Source organism: Pinus tabuliformis, chromosome 1_1 (assembly GCF_031772625.1).
Source record: "Pinus tabuliformis cultivar Carrire ecotype Pingquan chromosome 1_1, CPIR1, whole genome shotgun sequence".
Classification (NCBI taxonomy): domain Eukaryota; kingdom Viridiplantae; phylum Streptophyta; class Pinopsida; order Pinales; family Pinaceae; genus Pinus; species Pinus tabuliformis.
In genome coordinates, this window is record NC_142297.1 from 384,846,110 (window position 1) to 384,858,738 (window position 12,629).

The 12,629-nt window shown below is 34.9% G+C and overlaps 1 protein-coding gene across 1 annotated transcript; it reads right to left on the reverse strand.

Moving 5' to 3' along the window:
* Positions 1-4,999: 4,999 nt before the first annotated feature.
* Positions 5,000-7,760, reverse strand: LOC149213253 (polygalacturonate 4-alpha-galacturonosyltransferase-like). Its single transcript, XM_089388951.1, has 5 exons — positions 7,630-7,760; positions 7,349-7,466; positions 6,626-6,999; positions 5,950-6,067; positions 5,000-5,620 (listed from the first exon to the last, which is right to left on the reverse strand). Exons 1-5 carry the CDS (start codon positions 7,758-7,760, stop codon positions 5,000-5,002), a joined length of 1,362 nt encoding a protein of 453 aa, XP_089245077.1.
* Between the last annotated feature and the right edge of the window lie 4,869 nt (positions 7,761-12,629).

Genomic DNA, 12,629 nt, shown 5'->3' on the forward strand with positions numbered 1-12,629 from the left:
GTGCCAGAAGAAGATATGGAAAACAAGCAAAATGTAGTAATTGATGATGCTACAAAACGACATCCAAAGGATAAGAAAAAAGGGCTCTAGTGGATAAATCTAGTAAGGGTAGACAAGTTACTTTTGAGGACGATGAAGTTGAAACTGACAGTGAAGCATCTATTGTCGTTACTGAAGATGACATTGGAACTGAGAAGAGCCGTAAAAGACCAAAAGTAACAATGCCCAAGAATAAATCTGTTAAGAATGTTATGATGAAGAAAAGTAAAGTTGAAGATTTTGAAGTAGTCATTACCAGCAGTCAAGAACCTAGTGAAACTTCAAAAGGAAGTAGAGAAATTGTTACACCAGGAGCTAATTTAGAGGATGGCATTATCAAAACAAAACAAAATGCCATTCGACAGAATTTGACAAAGAGAAACTTAATTGATGGTGGTCGTACATTTCAGCTTAATGTCAGACAAACCTATAAGGCAAGTGAAGGACAATGTCAATATCAAGTCAGAAAGCCACATCATCTGCATGTTCACAACTTGAAGACATTGATGAGGTACAATCCATATGCTCATGTGGTTAGTTATGTGCTTCTTATTGATCCAGTTCAAGTTCCCAACAAAGAAGCATTTGATAAGTCAAAATGTTTTGAATACAATTATTATGTGCTTGGGGGGAACCATTCTGTAGAAGCTCAAAGACAATTGATGGAGGAATATCCTAATAACCCACGTTTTGAAACAATGAAATGTATCATTTATGCTGGTTTATTAGATACAGAAGCAAAGTTAGTGGCATGGGATCATAATTCAGATAATGAATATAGGATGTCTATGACTTTCATCCAAAGGGTTAGATTTATTCATAGTGAATTTCAAGAAAAATGTGGTGGGGATAGGATAAATGTTACTGCAGATTTCTGAAAGGAATGTTGTATGGAAATAGGCTATCAAATTGAAGAGAAAACCAATTTAAAAGGTGGAAAAGGAAACAAAATTAGTGATTTATTTAGAGGTGTTGATAACATTTTCCAATTGGCATTTAGAACAGGAGACGTTTGGAAGTTGATTGATGAGATTTTTAGCATGTGGGAAAACATTGGCATTAAAAACCAGAAGGTCAAAAAGACTAAGCCATTGATATGTAGCAGTAGTAAATCAACTCCTGAAATGAACAGCTTCCAGAAGATATGACTATCACACCTTGGAGAGCAATGCAAGAAGTGAAAGATGAAAAAATTGTCAAAACAATATTATCTTGTGTGAGGTCAGGGGAATTATCATTGGAGGAAATGTCTGAGGAATTTCAAAATTAAGTTTGTTGAATTATTTTTATTTATTTCTAGATTATAATTTTCTTTTAAATAAAACATGTTGTTCTTGTTAGTATTTGTTATACATATCATTATATTAGCTTTTTGTTACTTTATCTATGTAGTCACAAAGTTTACATGAAAATTCAAGAACAAATGGTTAAGTTGTTGAATGAAGATAGTTGGGATGATGTTGTACGCAACTATCCAGATTCAAGTTCTACATCAACATTAAAAGCTTTTTATCTTGCATTTAAAAAGGTATCTTGATTTATACATTCATTTTTGTTCATATGTGTACTACTTTTAATTTATAACTTACACATATATTTTTTTATTTTATAAAAGATGAAGAAGGATGATAATGGAGCACCAGATAGCTTTAGAACCTTTATTGAAAAAATAAAGATCGAAAGACTGAGGAAGCAATGTATTAAGAATGTTGAACTTGATCCAGCTCTTACTCATTTCATTTCGAATGGGCTAGACACTATTCAATATCAAGTAATACAAAGGGACTGTGAAGACATTTCTAAACTCATACCTAAAAGGGATTATGCCCTAGTTATTGCAGATATTCCCCATGGTTTAACCATTCCAAACATTGACTATGATAGTGACCCTTATACTTATCAAGCTCTTAGTAAAGTGGTTGCGGGATTTGTAGAAATCACGTCATCACCATTATGGAGATTTGTGACATTTCATTCAGACACACAATTGGCAATGATATTGTCAAGCTTCAGAGGGAAAACAAATTCAAGGATGCAGCTTACATGGTAAGATGTTTAAAATGTATATTTTATTAATGTCGAAAACTTAATTTATGTACAAGTTAATTGAACTTTTACTATTTCATGTTACAGGCAAAAGTCAAATCTTCTTAACCGTGAAGATCAACTATTTATAAATGATTGTGAGTTCATTCATATTGATAGTTGGGCAAAAGATGATAGCTATATGTCTATGATTTTTAATTGGGTAGACAGAAAGAGTCATAGCCAAATACTGACTTATGATGCTGTTGTGAGAAAACTAACATATGAAGACAAAGAAGCAAAATGAGAGATAGTTAACATTTATCAAAAACCACAATTATTGATTAACTATCTTATAGACATATGTTCAAATGAAGGAGATTGGGTTCTGGATTTATTTTCTAGCTTAGGGAAGTTTTATTATATGGAATTGAATTTCAATATGTTATTTTTTAATTAATATGTCATTGTACTAATTTACTTCATTATTTATTTTGTGCTTGATAATTAGGTACAACACTAACATGCTGCCTTCAAAAAGGAAGAAATTGCATTGCAATTGAAAAAGATCCAATACAGTGCAATTTCATTCAGCAAAGAATTAATGCTCTTCAATTTCTTCTAGATGCAGTGCAAGAAATTGGGTTGAAGAAAGGGGACTTTAGTGAATCACGTGTGGCAAAAAAGGCAAAGGAACCCCAAGCACCATTACATGGGATGTTTGGAAAGACATACATTGGGAGATTCGCAGACATCAAAAATCCATTAGAAGACGAAAATGAGCAAAAGGAAGCAGAAAATATTGTAGAAGAAGACAATGATGAAACTCTAGAGGACGAAGAGTTTGGATTACATGACATTGTTGATTAACTTTAAGTTATGCTTGGAAATCAAGCTCATTTTTTGTAACTATTAAGTAGTTATACTTGTAATGTTTTGACTTTGACATTTTATGAGAAAAAATACACTCAATTAAGGTTGTTATGCGTTCAATATTTGTAATATGTGATTTTCGCATTAATTTTTAAGTTAATCATTATTTTTTGAAAAAAAAGTGATTATTATTATTTTTTTGACATGAAATTCATAAAAAAACTATTATTTAACCATTTTTGGTTAAAATTTTTGTATAAAAATTGTGATTTTCTCATGTCAATTGTAGCAAAACATTATCAAAACGTGTAGTTTTTTAGTTATATTTATGTTAAAAATGACTATTTTTATGTCCATTGTTAAAAAGTATTGTTTTTTAGAAACAATTATTTCTTGTGGATTGAAAAATTAATTAACGATGTATAAATATGTAGAATATCGAAAATTCAAAATATTGACCTTCTTTAAATATGCAAAACAATAAAAACCTCACTACAAAAAAATTAAAATTAAAATAAAAACAAGAAAATATGAAGAAAAAGACCACTTCAAAAATGATTAAATTTACAAAATAATTATTTACATTTCAAACATTAGAAAAAAAAAAAAAACCTTTTAAAAAAGGGTCTAGTGTAGAATTACCAAGTTTTTAAATCAGCATAAAAAACACTACCATTCTAAAACACAATGTACATAAAAACATTTATAGTGCCAAAAACTATGCTCTAAAAAACACGTGTGTTCTGCATCACTCCTTTTCAAAATCAAGTCACTTTTTTGCAAAACGGGTAACAGTATGAGTTCCCGTTTCAAAGTTTACATCGTTAGAATGATATCCAGGCATTTTAGCCTATATTCGACCTCTTTTGGGTAGCAACCAAGAAAGTGAAAAATCTCGAAGTCTGTAATCCAACAGGAGAAGAAAAACTGAGGATAAAAAGAAGTCTACATCACTTGAAGAAATCGAAGTGTGTGACTAAGCCGAATCTTAATCTAAAGCTATCTATTTGCAGCAGGATCTGAATATTTGTGGTAAAGAGTCAAGGGTTTGCTATAGTAGCCAAAGATCAGTAATAGAAGGCAAAGAGTCTGTAATTGGAAGTCATTGTATTATAATAAGAGATTAAACCTGCAATAAGGACAAAAATTCAAAAGCTGCTTCTGACTTTGACTAGGTAGAGACTCAACTATTGACCTTGACTTAAATAGGAGGGCTGACTTGGAGGGAATCTTTGGTCTTGTGTTGGATATCTCATTTTGAATAAATTCAATAAGAGGAGGATTGTTGTGTTTTTCCCTATTGAGAGGTTTTACCTTGCCTTGAAAGCCTAAATCTTTGTGTCTCGTACTTCTTTGTGTTCTTGGAAGAACAATTTGTGTAATTACTTGATAAAAGATAAATATTAACTAACAAAGAAAAAATAATTATATAGGAGTTTACTTCCAACTATGAAGGAATACAATGAGGACATAAATTTGTAAATCTTAAACTTGGTTAGGCCACTACACCTCCAAAAACCTGACTCATTAAGCCATAAACTAGAAACCTTCTGTGGAACTCCAAAAACAAATGAATTGGAATGAATTATCAACCAAAATCAAGGGCGTTTACACTTTACATTTGACAATCTATTGCACTATGAATATTGAGGTCACAACTATTCATTTATATTGCACTTTTTAAGAAAGGATCATCATATTTTATATATTTTGTCTAGTAAGGCTTGCACTTCGTCATTGCCAGCTCTAACCAAGGTTTCATGTTCCCATTGTAATGAACAACAACTGCATTGTCAATCTCTCAACAGTCCACACTAGGATTATATCCTAAACCCAGCACATACCAAGACTTGTCCAAAGGATGGGTCAGGCCATAAAACGTTTAATCAAGAGGGTAGTGTTCCAAGCTTCCACAACACTCTATCCTCATTCTGACATACAATAAAAGAAAAACTTAGAAATTGAACAAAGAAAAACCCATTAATTTTTCTAGCTAATTACTTCAGATTTACTTCAAATACTTTAAAGTAAGCATCACAAGAATTAACATAAATAAACCACACTACACACTTACCATGTTCTGCCACTTGTGATATATTCTAGTTATATCTTGTTTCTCCCATTCTTTGAGATCAAATACATTCATCCCATATGTCCAACCACAAGCATTAGGATCAAAGTGTCTGGCTATGTGCGGATTGGAAAAATTAAGGTATTTGTCAAATCGGTGAAAGCTTTCTCCACAAGTTTCCACTGAACCATTAGCCTTTCCATGAAGATCTACTGACCACAAGGGCGTCAAATCTTTCTGCACCACAATATCATCATCCAAGAAAAGGATCTTTTCCATTTTGGGATAAACTTGTGGAATATAGAAACGAAGATAATTTAGCATGGATAAATATTTTGGATTTATATATTTCAAATTGGAGGAACGTGCTGAGAGTGTAGTCGAGTGATCTGCGTTGAAATAATACTCTTTCATAGCTGCGGATTCAAGTTGGCGAAGCACAGGGCAATAGGAGGAATTGAGCCATTTAAAATCATCTACATTTTCTACATGTATCGCAGCTTTCCCCGGGGGATTAAGTAAAAACCACATTTTCATGGCCCCAAAATTTAACTTGTCTATGATGGGACAAAATACATGTTTCTCAGATTCTTGCAAACGCATGTAAATCACCTACAATGAGATCCAAATATTAAATGTAAAATGCAGCAAAACTGTTGGACTTCCAAACTTTAGAGTAATTTAAATTAATAACACTTCACCTTAGCATTCATGACAGTTGAATTCACAACCACAGATGCAACCAATACATTGTCAAAAAATAATGCATAGTGATAAAGAGTCGGATCCTCCAACTTGTCCTTTTTAGGAAATTATCACTTTCAAAGAGGAAGAAAGTAATAATCTATGGTCAATCGCATGGACAGACAGTGCAGGCCCTTGGGAATAGACTTTGTTGCCACCTAACTTAAAAATTTACTTTGCTTTTCCAAGGTCCTTACTTGCTCGTTTGCAGACTGAAGCATGGCTTGCAACTTCTTTGTTACTTTCGCACAACCATAAAATTGTTCTCTAGCCTTGGATAGGACATGACCCATAGCCTTGATCTTCTCAGGTGCACTGAAACAATCATGTCAATTACCAGTCATGAAAAAGAGAATGAAAAGTAGAAAGATTGACACACAAACTGCAACTTTAAAAGAAACAAAGGATATGAACACCAAATGCAAATGGAAGCACTTACTACTCTTGATTTAGAAGCAGCCAATGTGAAAATCCAGGGGGTAGTGTTCCAAGCTTCCACAACACTCTATCCTCATTCTAACATACAATAAAAGAAAAACTTAGAAATCGAACAAAGAAAAACCCATTAAGTTTTCTAGCTAATTACTTCAGATTTACTTCAAATACTTTAAAGTAAGCATCACAGGAATTAACATAAATAAACCACACTACACACTTACCATGTTCTGCCACTTGTGATATATTCCAGTTATATCTTGTTTCTTCCATTCTTTGAGATCAAATACATTTATCCCATATGCCCAACCACAAGCATTAGGATCAAAGTGCCTAGCTATGTGCAGATTGGAAAAATTAAGGTATTTGTCAAAAAGGTGAAAGCTTTCTCCACAAGTTTCCACTGAACCATTAACCTTTCCATGAATATCTACTAACCACAAGAGCGTCAAATCTTTCTGCACCAAAATATCATCATCCCAGAAAAGGATCTTGTCCAGTTTGGGATAAACTTGTGGAAGATAGAAACGAAGATGATTTAGCATGGATAAATATTTTGGATTTATATATTTCAAATTGGAGGAATGTGCTGAGAGCGTCTTCGAGTGATCTGCGTTAAAATAATACTCTTTCATAGCTGCGGATTCAAGTTGGCGAAGCATAGGGAAATAGGAGGAATTGAGCCGTTTAAAACCATCAACATTTTCTACATGTATCGCAGCTTTCCTTGGGGGATTAAGTAAAAACCACATTTTCATGGCCCAAAAATCTAACTTGTCTGTGACAAGATGAAATACATGTTTCTGAGATTCCTACAAACACAAGTAAATCACCTACAATGAGATCCAAATATTAAATGTAAAATGCAGCAAAACTGTTGGACTTGCAAACTTTAGAGTATTTTAAATTCATAACACGTCACCTTAGCATTCATGATAGTTGAATTCACAACCACAGATGCAGCCAATACATTGTTAGAAAATAATGCATAGTGATAAAGAGTTGGATCCTCCAACTTGTCCTTTTTAGGAAATTTCACTTTTCAAGGGCAAGCAAGTAATAATCCATGGTCAATTGCATGGATAGACAGTGCAGGCCCTTGGGAACAGTCTTTGCTGCCAGCTGACTTAAAAATGTACTTTTCTTTTTCAAGGTCCTTACTTGCTCGTCTGTAGACTGAAGCATGGCTCGCAACTTCTTTTTTACTATCCCACAGTCATAAAATTGTTCTCTAGCCCTGGATAGGACATGACCCATAGCCTTGATCTTCTTAGGTGAACTGAAACATTCATATCAATTATCGGCCATGAAAAAGAGAATGAAAAGCAGAAAGATTGACACACAGACTGCAACTTTAAAAGAAAAAAGGGATATGAACACCAAATGGAAATGGAATCACTTACTACTCTTGATTTAGAAGCAACCAATGCGAAAACTATTACCTTTGAGGTAGATCAGAATTTGCATTAGCCTCACCCAATGTATGTTGACATTCTTTAACACGAAGCATCAATTCATGGTATAAATCAAGATTATTCCTAGCCTGGGAAGTGCTTGAATACACCCTAGCCATGATTAGTTGGTCTCGCATCAATCTAATAGTGGAGTCAGAATTCTTGTTCTCATTCTCAAGCCTCCAAACACATTATTTTTCTAAGACAGCAGAATCTACCCCCTTGGAACGTTTAATTGCTGCGTTTTCAAGCTCAACTCATTTTTCTTCATCCTGTTGAATAAGCTCTGTTGACATTTTCTCCCTCCTCTTTTGTCTCAATTGTTGTAAGCATTAAACTACTATAAATTAAAGCATACTATGCTAAAATCTAAGAAATATAAAATTTTTCTATTGGAGAAGTAACATTCAAAAAGGATTTTGGAAAATAATATAACAATTCGCTTTTCCATGAGAACAAAAAGTAGCGATCTAGTGCAACAAATAATTTTACCCTCCATGAAACTTTTGTTGGACTTTCTTCAAGTTGCAAATGGTTTCATTACAACAACCATTGTCCTAGGAGTTTGACTAAACTTACCTTACAGTAGGACCAACATCATAGATCAGTTAACCAGGGAAAATCAAAATTTACCATCAAGAGCATTCTCTTTGATGTCTCGATGTTCACTTCTTGTGTCATCCTCTTGAAACCTCGTAAGAAGTTCTTCATCATTGGAATTTTTTTTTTCTGCACCTTATCATTCATTTTACCCCCCTCAGGATTTTCCTTGCCTTCTTCATTGAAGATCACACCATCTTGTTGTGAATGTAACTTTTTTGAGCTATCTCCAAAAGTCGTTTGTCTCTGCTTGATGTACACCATTAGAAATAGAGAAGCACCCCTGCCAATGTCAGTTTTCACTTCCTGCTTAATACAACCCTACTCAACTACATAGATCATCATCACATAGGTTTCCTTACATGTTCAATAGAGAAAATAACCAAAATCTTCACCAATCGTACCTCAGAGTTAGTAATATCCCTTTGGTTTACTTCAGAGGACTTTTCTAATACCCATGAGGAAGATAAGTCATTCCATCCAACAAGTCATTTCATCCAACAATATTTAAGTTTAGCTTTCTCGAGTCCTCTATGATAGCTGTTATGACATCAATCACCTACCCGGTAAATAAAATTTATTTTCAATTCTCTGCTCAATAGGGGAGAAATCAAATTTAAGATATCCAAATGCAGCAGGTTTGCTATACTTTCCTCCTTTGGGAAGAGAGAGTGAATGCTCTCTGTTAAACTCTGCTTTCTCCAGTCATCTGCCTGTTCCTGTGAACCCCACAGATAAATAGATAAGAGTTATTTTAAACATATGGCAGAGCTCCAGTATCCTCAATAATTCCTCTCTATTTCAATCCACTCAGGTCGATTAAATTTCAGTTTAGGGACATTATTTATTTTCTGGGATTAAACTAACATAAGTCCAAGTGCATTGCCCAGATCCTGAAAAAGAACAAAATGGCCATAGAAACGTAGAATTGATTTTCAAGATGTGGAAAGAGAATACCATTCTAACAGATCCATCTCCTGAGAAATTGTGCTCTGCTGTTTTAAATGATAAAAAATTCATAACAGGTCAGGTAGAAATAGTTGATGGAGAAGAATATCTATAAAAATTCTGAAACACTAAAAAGGGGGTTGCTTTGATATCATGCATATGCTAAGATCGAGATTTCATTACACATCAATAATAAAATGGTGTGTATAATATCTATCGTTTGTTTTGGCCAATGTGCTATGAACACTGTGGGAACATTGTGAAAATGATATGTATAACATAAAGTAGCTGGTGAACAAGATTGTCGTTGTGAATTGGGTCTAGGTTGGGTGGATCAGAATTGGTTTTAGCTTGACTGATGAGAAGTGGATTTAGCTTTATGGATGGAAAGTGGGTCTGGCTTGGATAATGAGTGGACGAGAAGAATGATTGTTACCCTTCCCACCTAGATTCAATTCCCATGAGTAAGATGTTGAACTGAACTCTTAACAAATATATTTTTATAATACCCATCCAGCTTATGCAGAATCCAGTGCACACTTAGTACCATCCTACTCAGAATGAGGAGTGCCTAGCGAATTCACCGAGTAGTTGCCCAGTGAATTTACCAGTCAATGCATTTCCCTTTATTAAAAAATGGAAAGAGAATTGTTATTTCTTGCTATTGGGATGAATGGTTTCATTATCTTTGGCAAGGGAAATTACCCTAGGGGCAGTTGGTAAAACCTTTGCTCTTGCATGAGAGAGGTACAAACTTTGAATCTTTCTCCTGGTAGGTATTGTACTGTGTTAATGCAGAGATGGAGTTCACAGATTCACACAGATCAAATGAAAGGAAACCTATAAAGAAAACTCACAAAATGTCAGGAAAAATGCTAGAGGTGCTAAACTTTTGACAATAAGCAAGGAAAGTAAGTTTGATAAGATCTGCGCCTTCAGGTCCTACGAAAAAGCTAAAAGGAAAATCAAATTCCAAAGTAGGTCCATGGGGTTTTGGTTCAATGGTTAACTATGGGTGGTGAAGGCAAATCAAATTTCGAAGCAGGTCCATGGGGTCTTGGTTCAATGGTTAACCGGGAGTGATGATAATTCCCCGCCAAGGCTCAAATCACATAAATACATTGTTCAATGGGTTCTCAATGAAAGGGATATTTCTAAAATAGTATAAGACAACTACACTTCATTGCAAGGGAGATCTTACTTGAATGTTGTAAGAAGTCTACACTTCATTGTAATACTACCAGATTAAGAAAGGGCATGCTTGCCAATAAAGATAAATTAAATAATGAACTACCCCAAAAAAAGAGACAGAAGCAACCTGACGAGGGAGGAGGGCAGGAAGAAGCTTACCAGCGAGGGAGGAGGGCAGGAAGAAGTTTACGAGCGAGGGATGAGGGAAGGAAGAAGCTTACCAGTTGCAGATGTAGATGCAGAGTGATGAAACCTAGCTGCAAAAAAACCAATGGCATGACCACAAAGATAACAAGGAAGCCCACCACAGCTATTCGATGATGAAAACCCCGACCTCCCCATCCTCCATTTCTACCAAGCTGGTAGCCCTGCCACGCTCCATTCCACACACCTCCTCTTTTCACAGGAATCTTTAGCTCTCAACCCTAACACCACTTTTCTCCTTCTCCTCCTCCTAAACAGATATCGAGCAATGCAACCCTTACACAATCATAATCCTCTACATCAAACCCATATCATGGTTAACAGAAATATATGAAGTCAACAACAACCAAAACAACACTTAGATCTCATATATACTTTAGAGCATTTGATAGAAAAATTTACCAAAGGCATTACAAAATGGATAGATCAACTGATTTCATGCAGTTTTGAGAAAGAAAGGGACACTGACATGGTAAAAACCTAGATGAAAATGGGCATAGGGGCCGGAAGTAGACAAATTTGAGGGTCTCTATCTCTGTTAGCCTTTTTGGTTAAAAAACCAAAACATATGATTAAGGGAAACACATCATTCTAATTCAGATGACAATATAGATGTTATTATTAATGGGGATCCTCACCAGTCTGGCTGACTGTTCATACACTACGACATAGGAAGAGGAAGACCAGGTAGGCAGCATTGGGTATATATGACACCCCTCAACTTACTAATTTAATTGAGTAGGTACTGACTTCGCATGCGTTGCATTGAGGCATGTAAAGGTAAAGGGAATGCTAGGCGGGTAATTTGATGCAAAGAAAGGGTGAATTATGCCTCCCTGAATACACATCATGAGACTGTGTTTAAGATTCGTGATTCTGAAGATGCGAGAATGCTAGAGTGTAAGAACAAGAGAGAAGCTAAACATATTGTGATCTAACATTTAAAATGGTGACTTGTTGATTGATTTCTCATTCAGAATGAAGAGAAAAAATTTGATTATTAGGGGAGAGAAATGATGAGTGTTCTATTGAGTAAAGGAAATACATCATTTGAGGCCATGGATAGATCTTGATGGTCTGGGATGCCAGTGTTAGTAAAACCTTACCTAAATGCCTTATGACTACCACAAGGATGAGTGTTACACTTACATTATTGATGCACTAACCATAGGGAGTTGGTATAATATTCATGGTTATGGGTGCTTACAAAACTGGGTTTTCATATACTTATGAAGTGAAAGGGAAGCAAGTACCCTTTCTTTAAGATATGAGTAAGGCTACAAGCTTTAAACCAGCCGACAGAGAAATTTTTTGTTAAAGAATATGTTTTACACATACTGTGTCCATTAGTATGAACCGGTTTATAAACATAGTGTTGGATTAATGTCATAGCACTTCTGGAAGTCGTTTTGATTCTTAGAAAACATGTTGTATGTTGTCGTCTGCTTCGAATTTTGCACAAGAAATAGTTGGTCCTTCAACAAGACTCGAGTGTGCCAACATGGACTATAGAAGAGCTTATTAGCATTGCAAATCCTCTTCTCAGATCAGTATGTCAATTTTAAATTTAGCAGAAATTGGCAATAAAACATATGATGTTCTAGAAGCTAAAAGACAGACAACACAAGAATCTACAACTTCTTACCTCTATTGTTGTCATGTTTAGCTTGCCCCACCAGAATGGTATCAAAGTTAAGGTGAGGGCAAGGTATCAGAGCTAAGGTGAGGGAAAGCCCAAGCAAGGAAGAAAGAAATCACAAGAAGTTTTCTGACAACACTGACCTCCTTCCTCTTCAAAGATCAGTCATCATGAAGCACTGAAACTCCTACTGCAAAATTCTAGGTTGCAGATCCTAGAAAGGAAATGAGATCAAGGCCTCATCAATCAAGCATCTCTAGGATAGATCTCTCTGTCAAATTGTTGGTCAAATGGTCTATATCTAAGGCCTTTTGTCATGACTACAGCCAAGAAGCTTTGGTTAGTTTAGGGTCAAATCTTCTATTATGAAATCACCCTTGAATTGAATTTGGTTTGGAGATAGTGT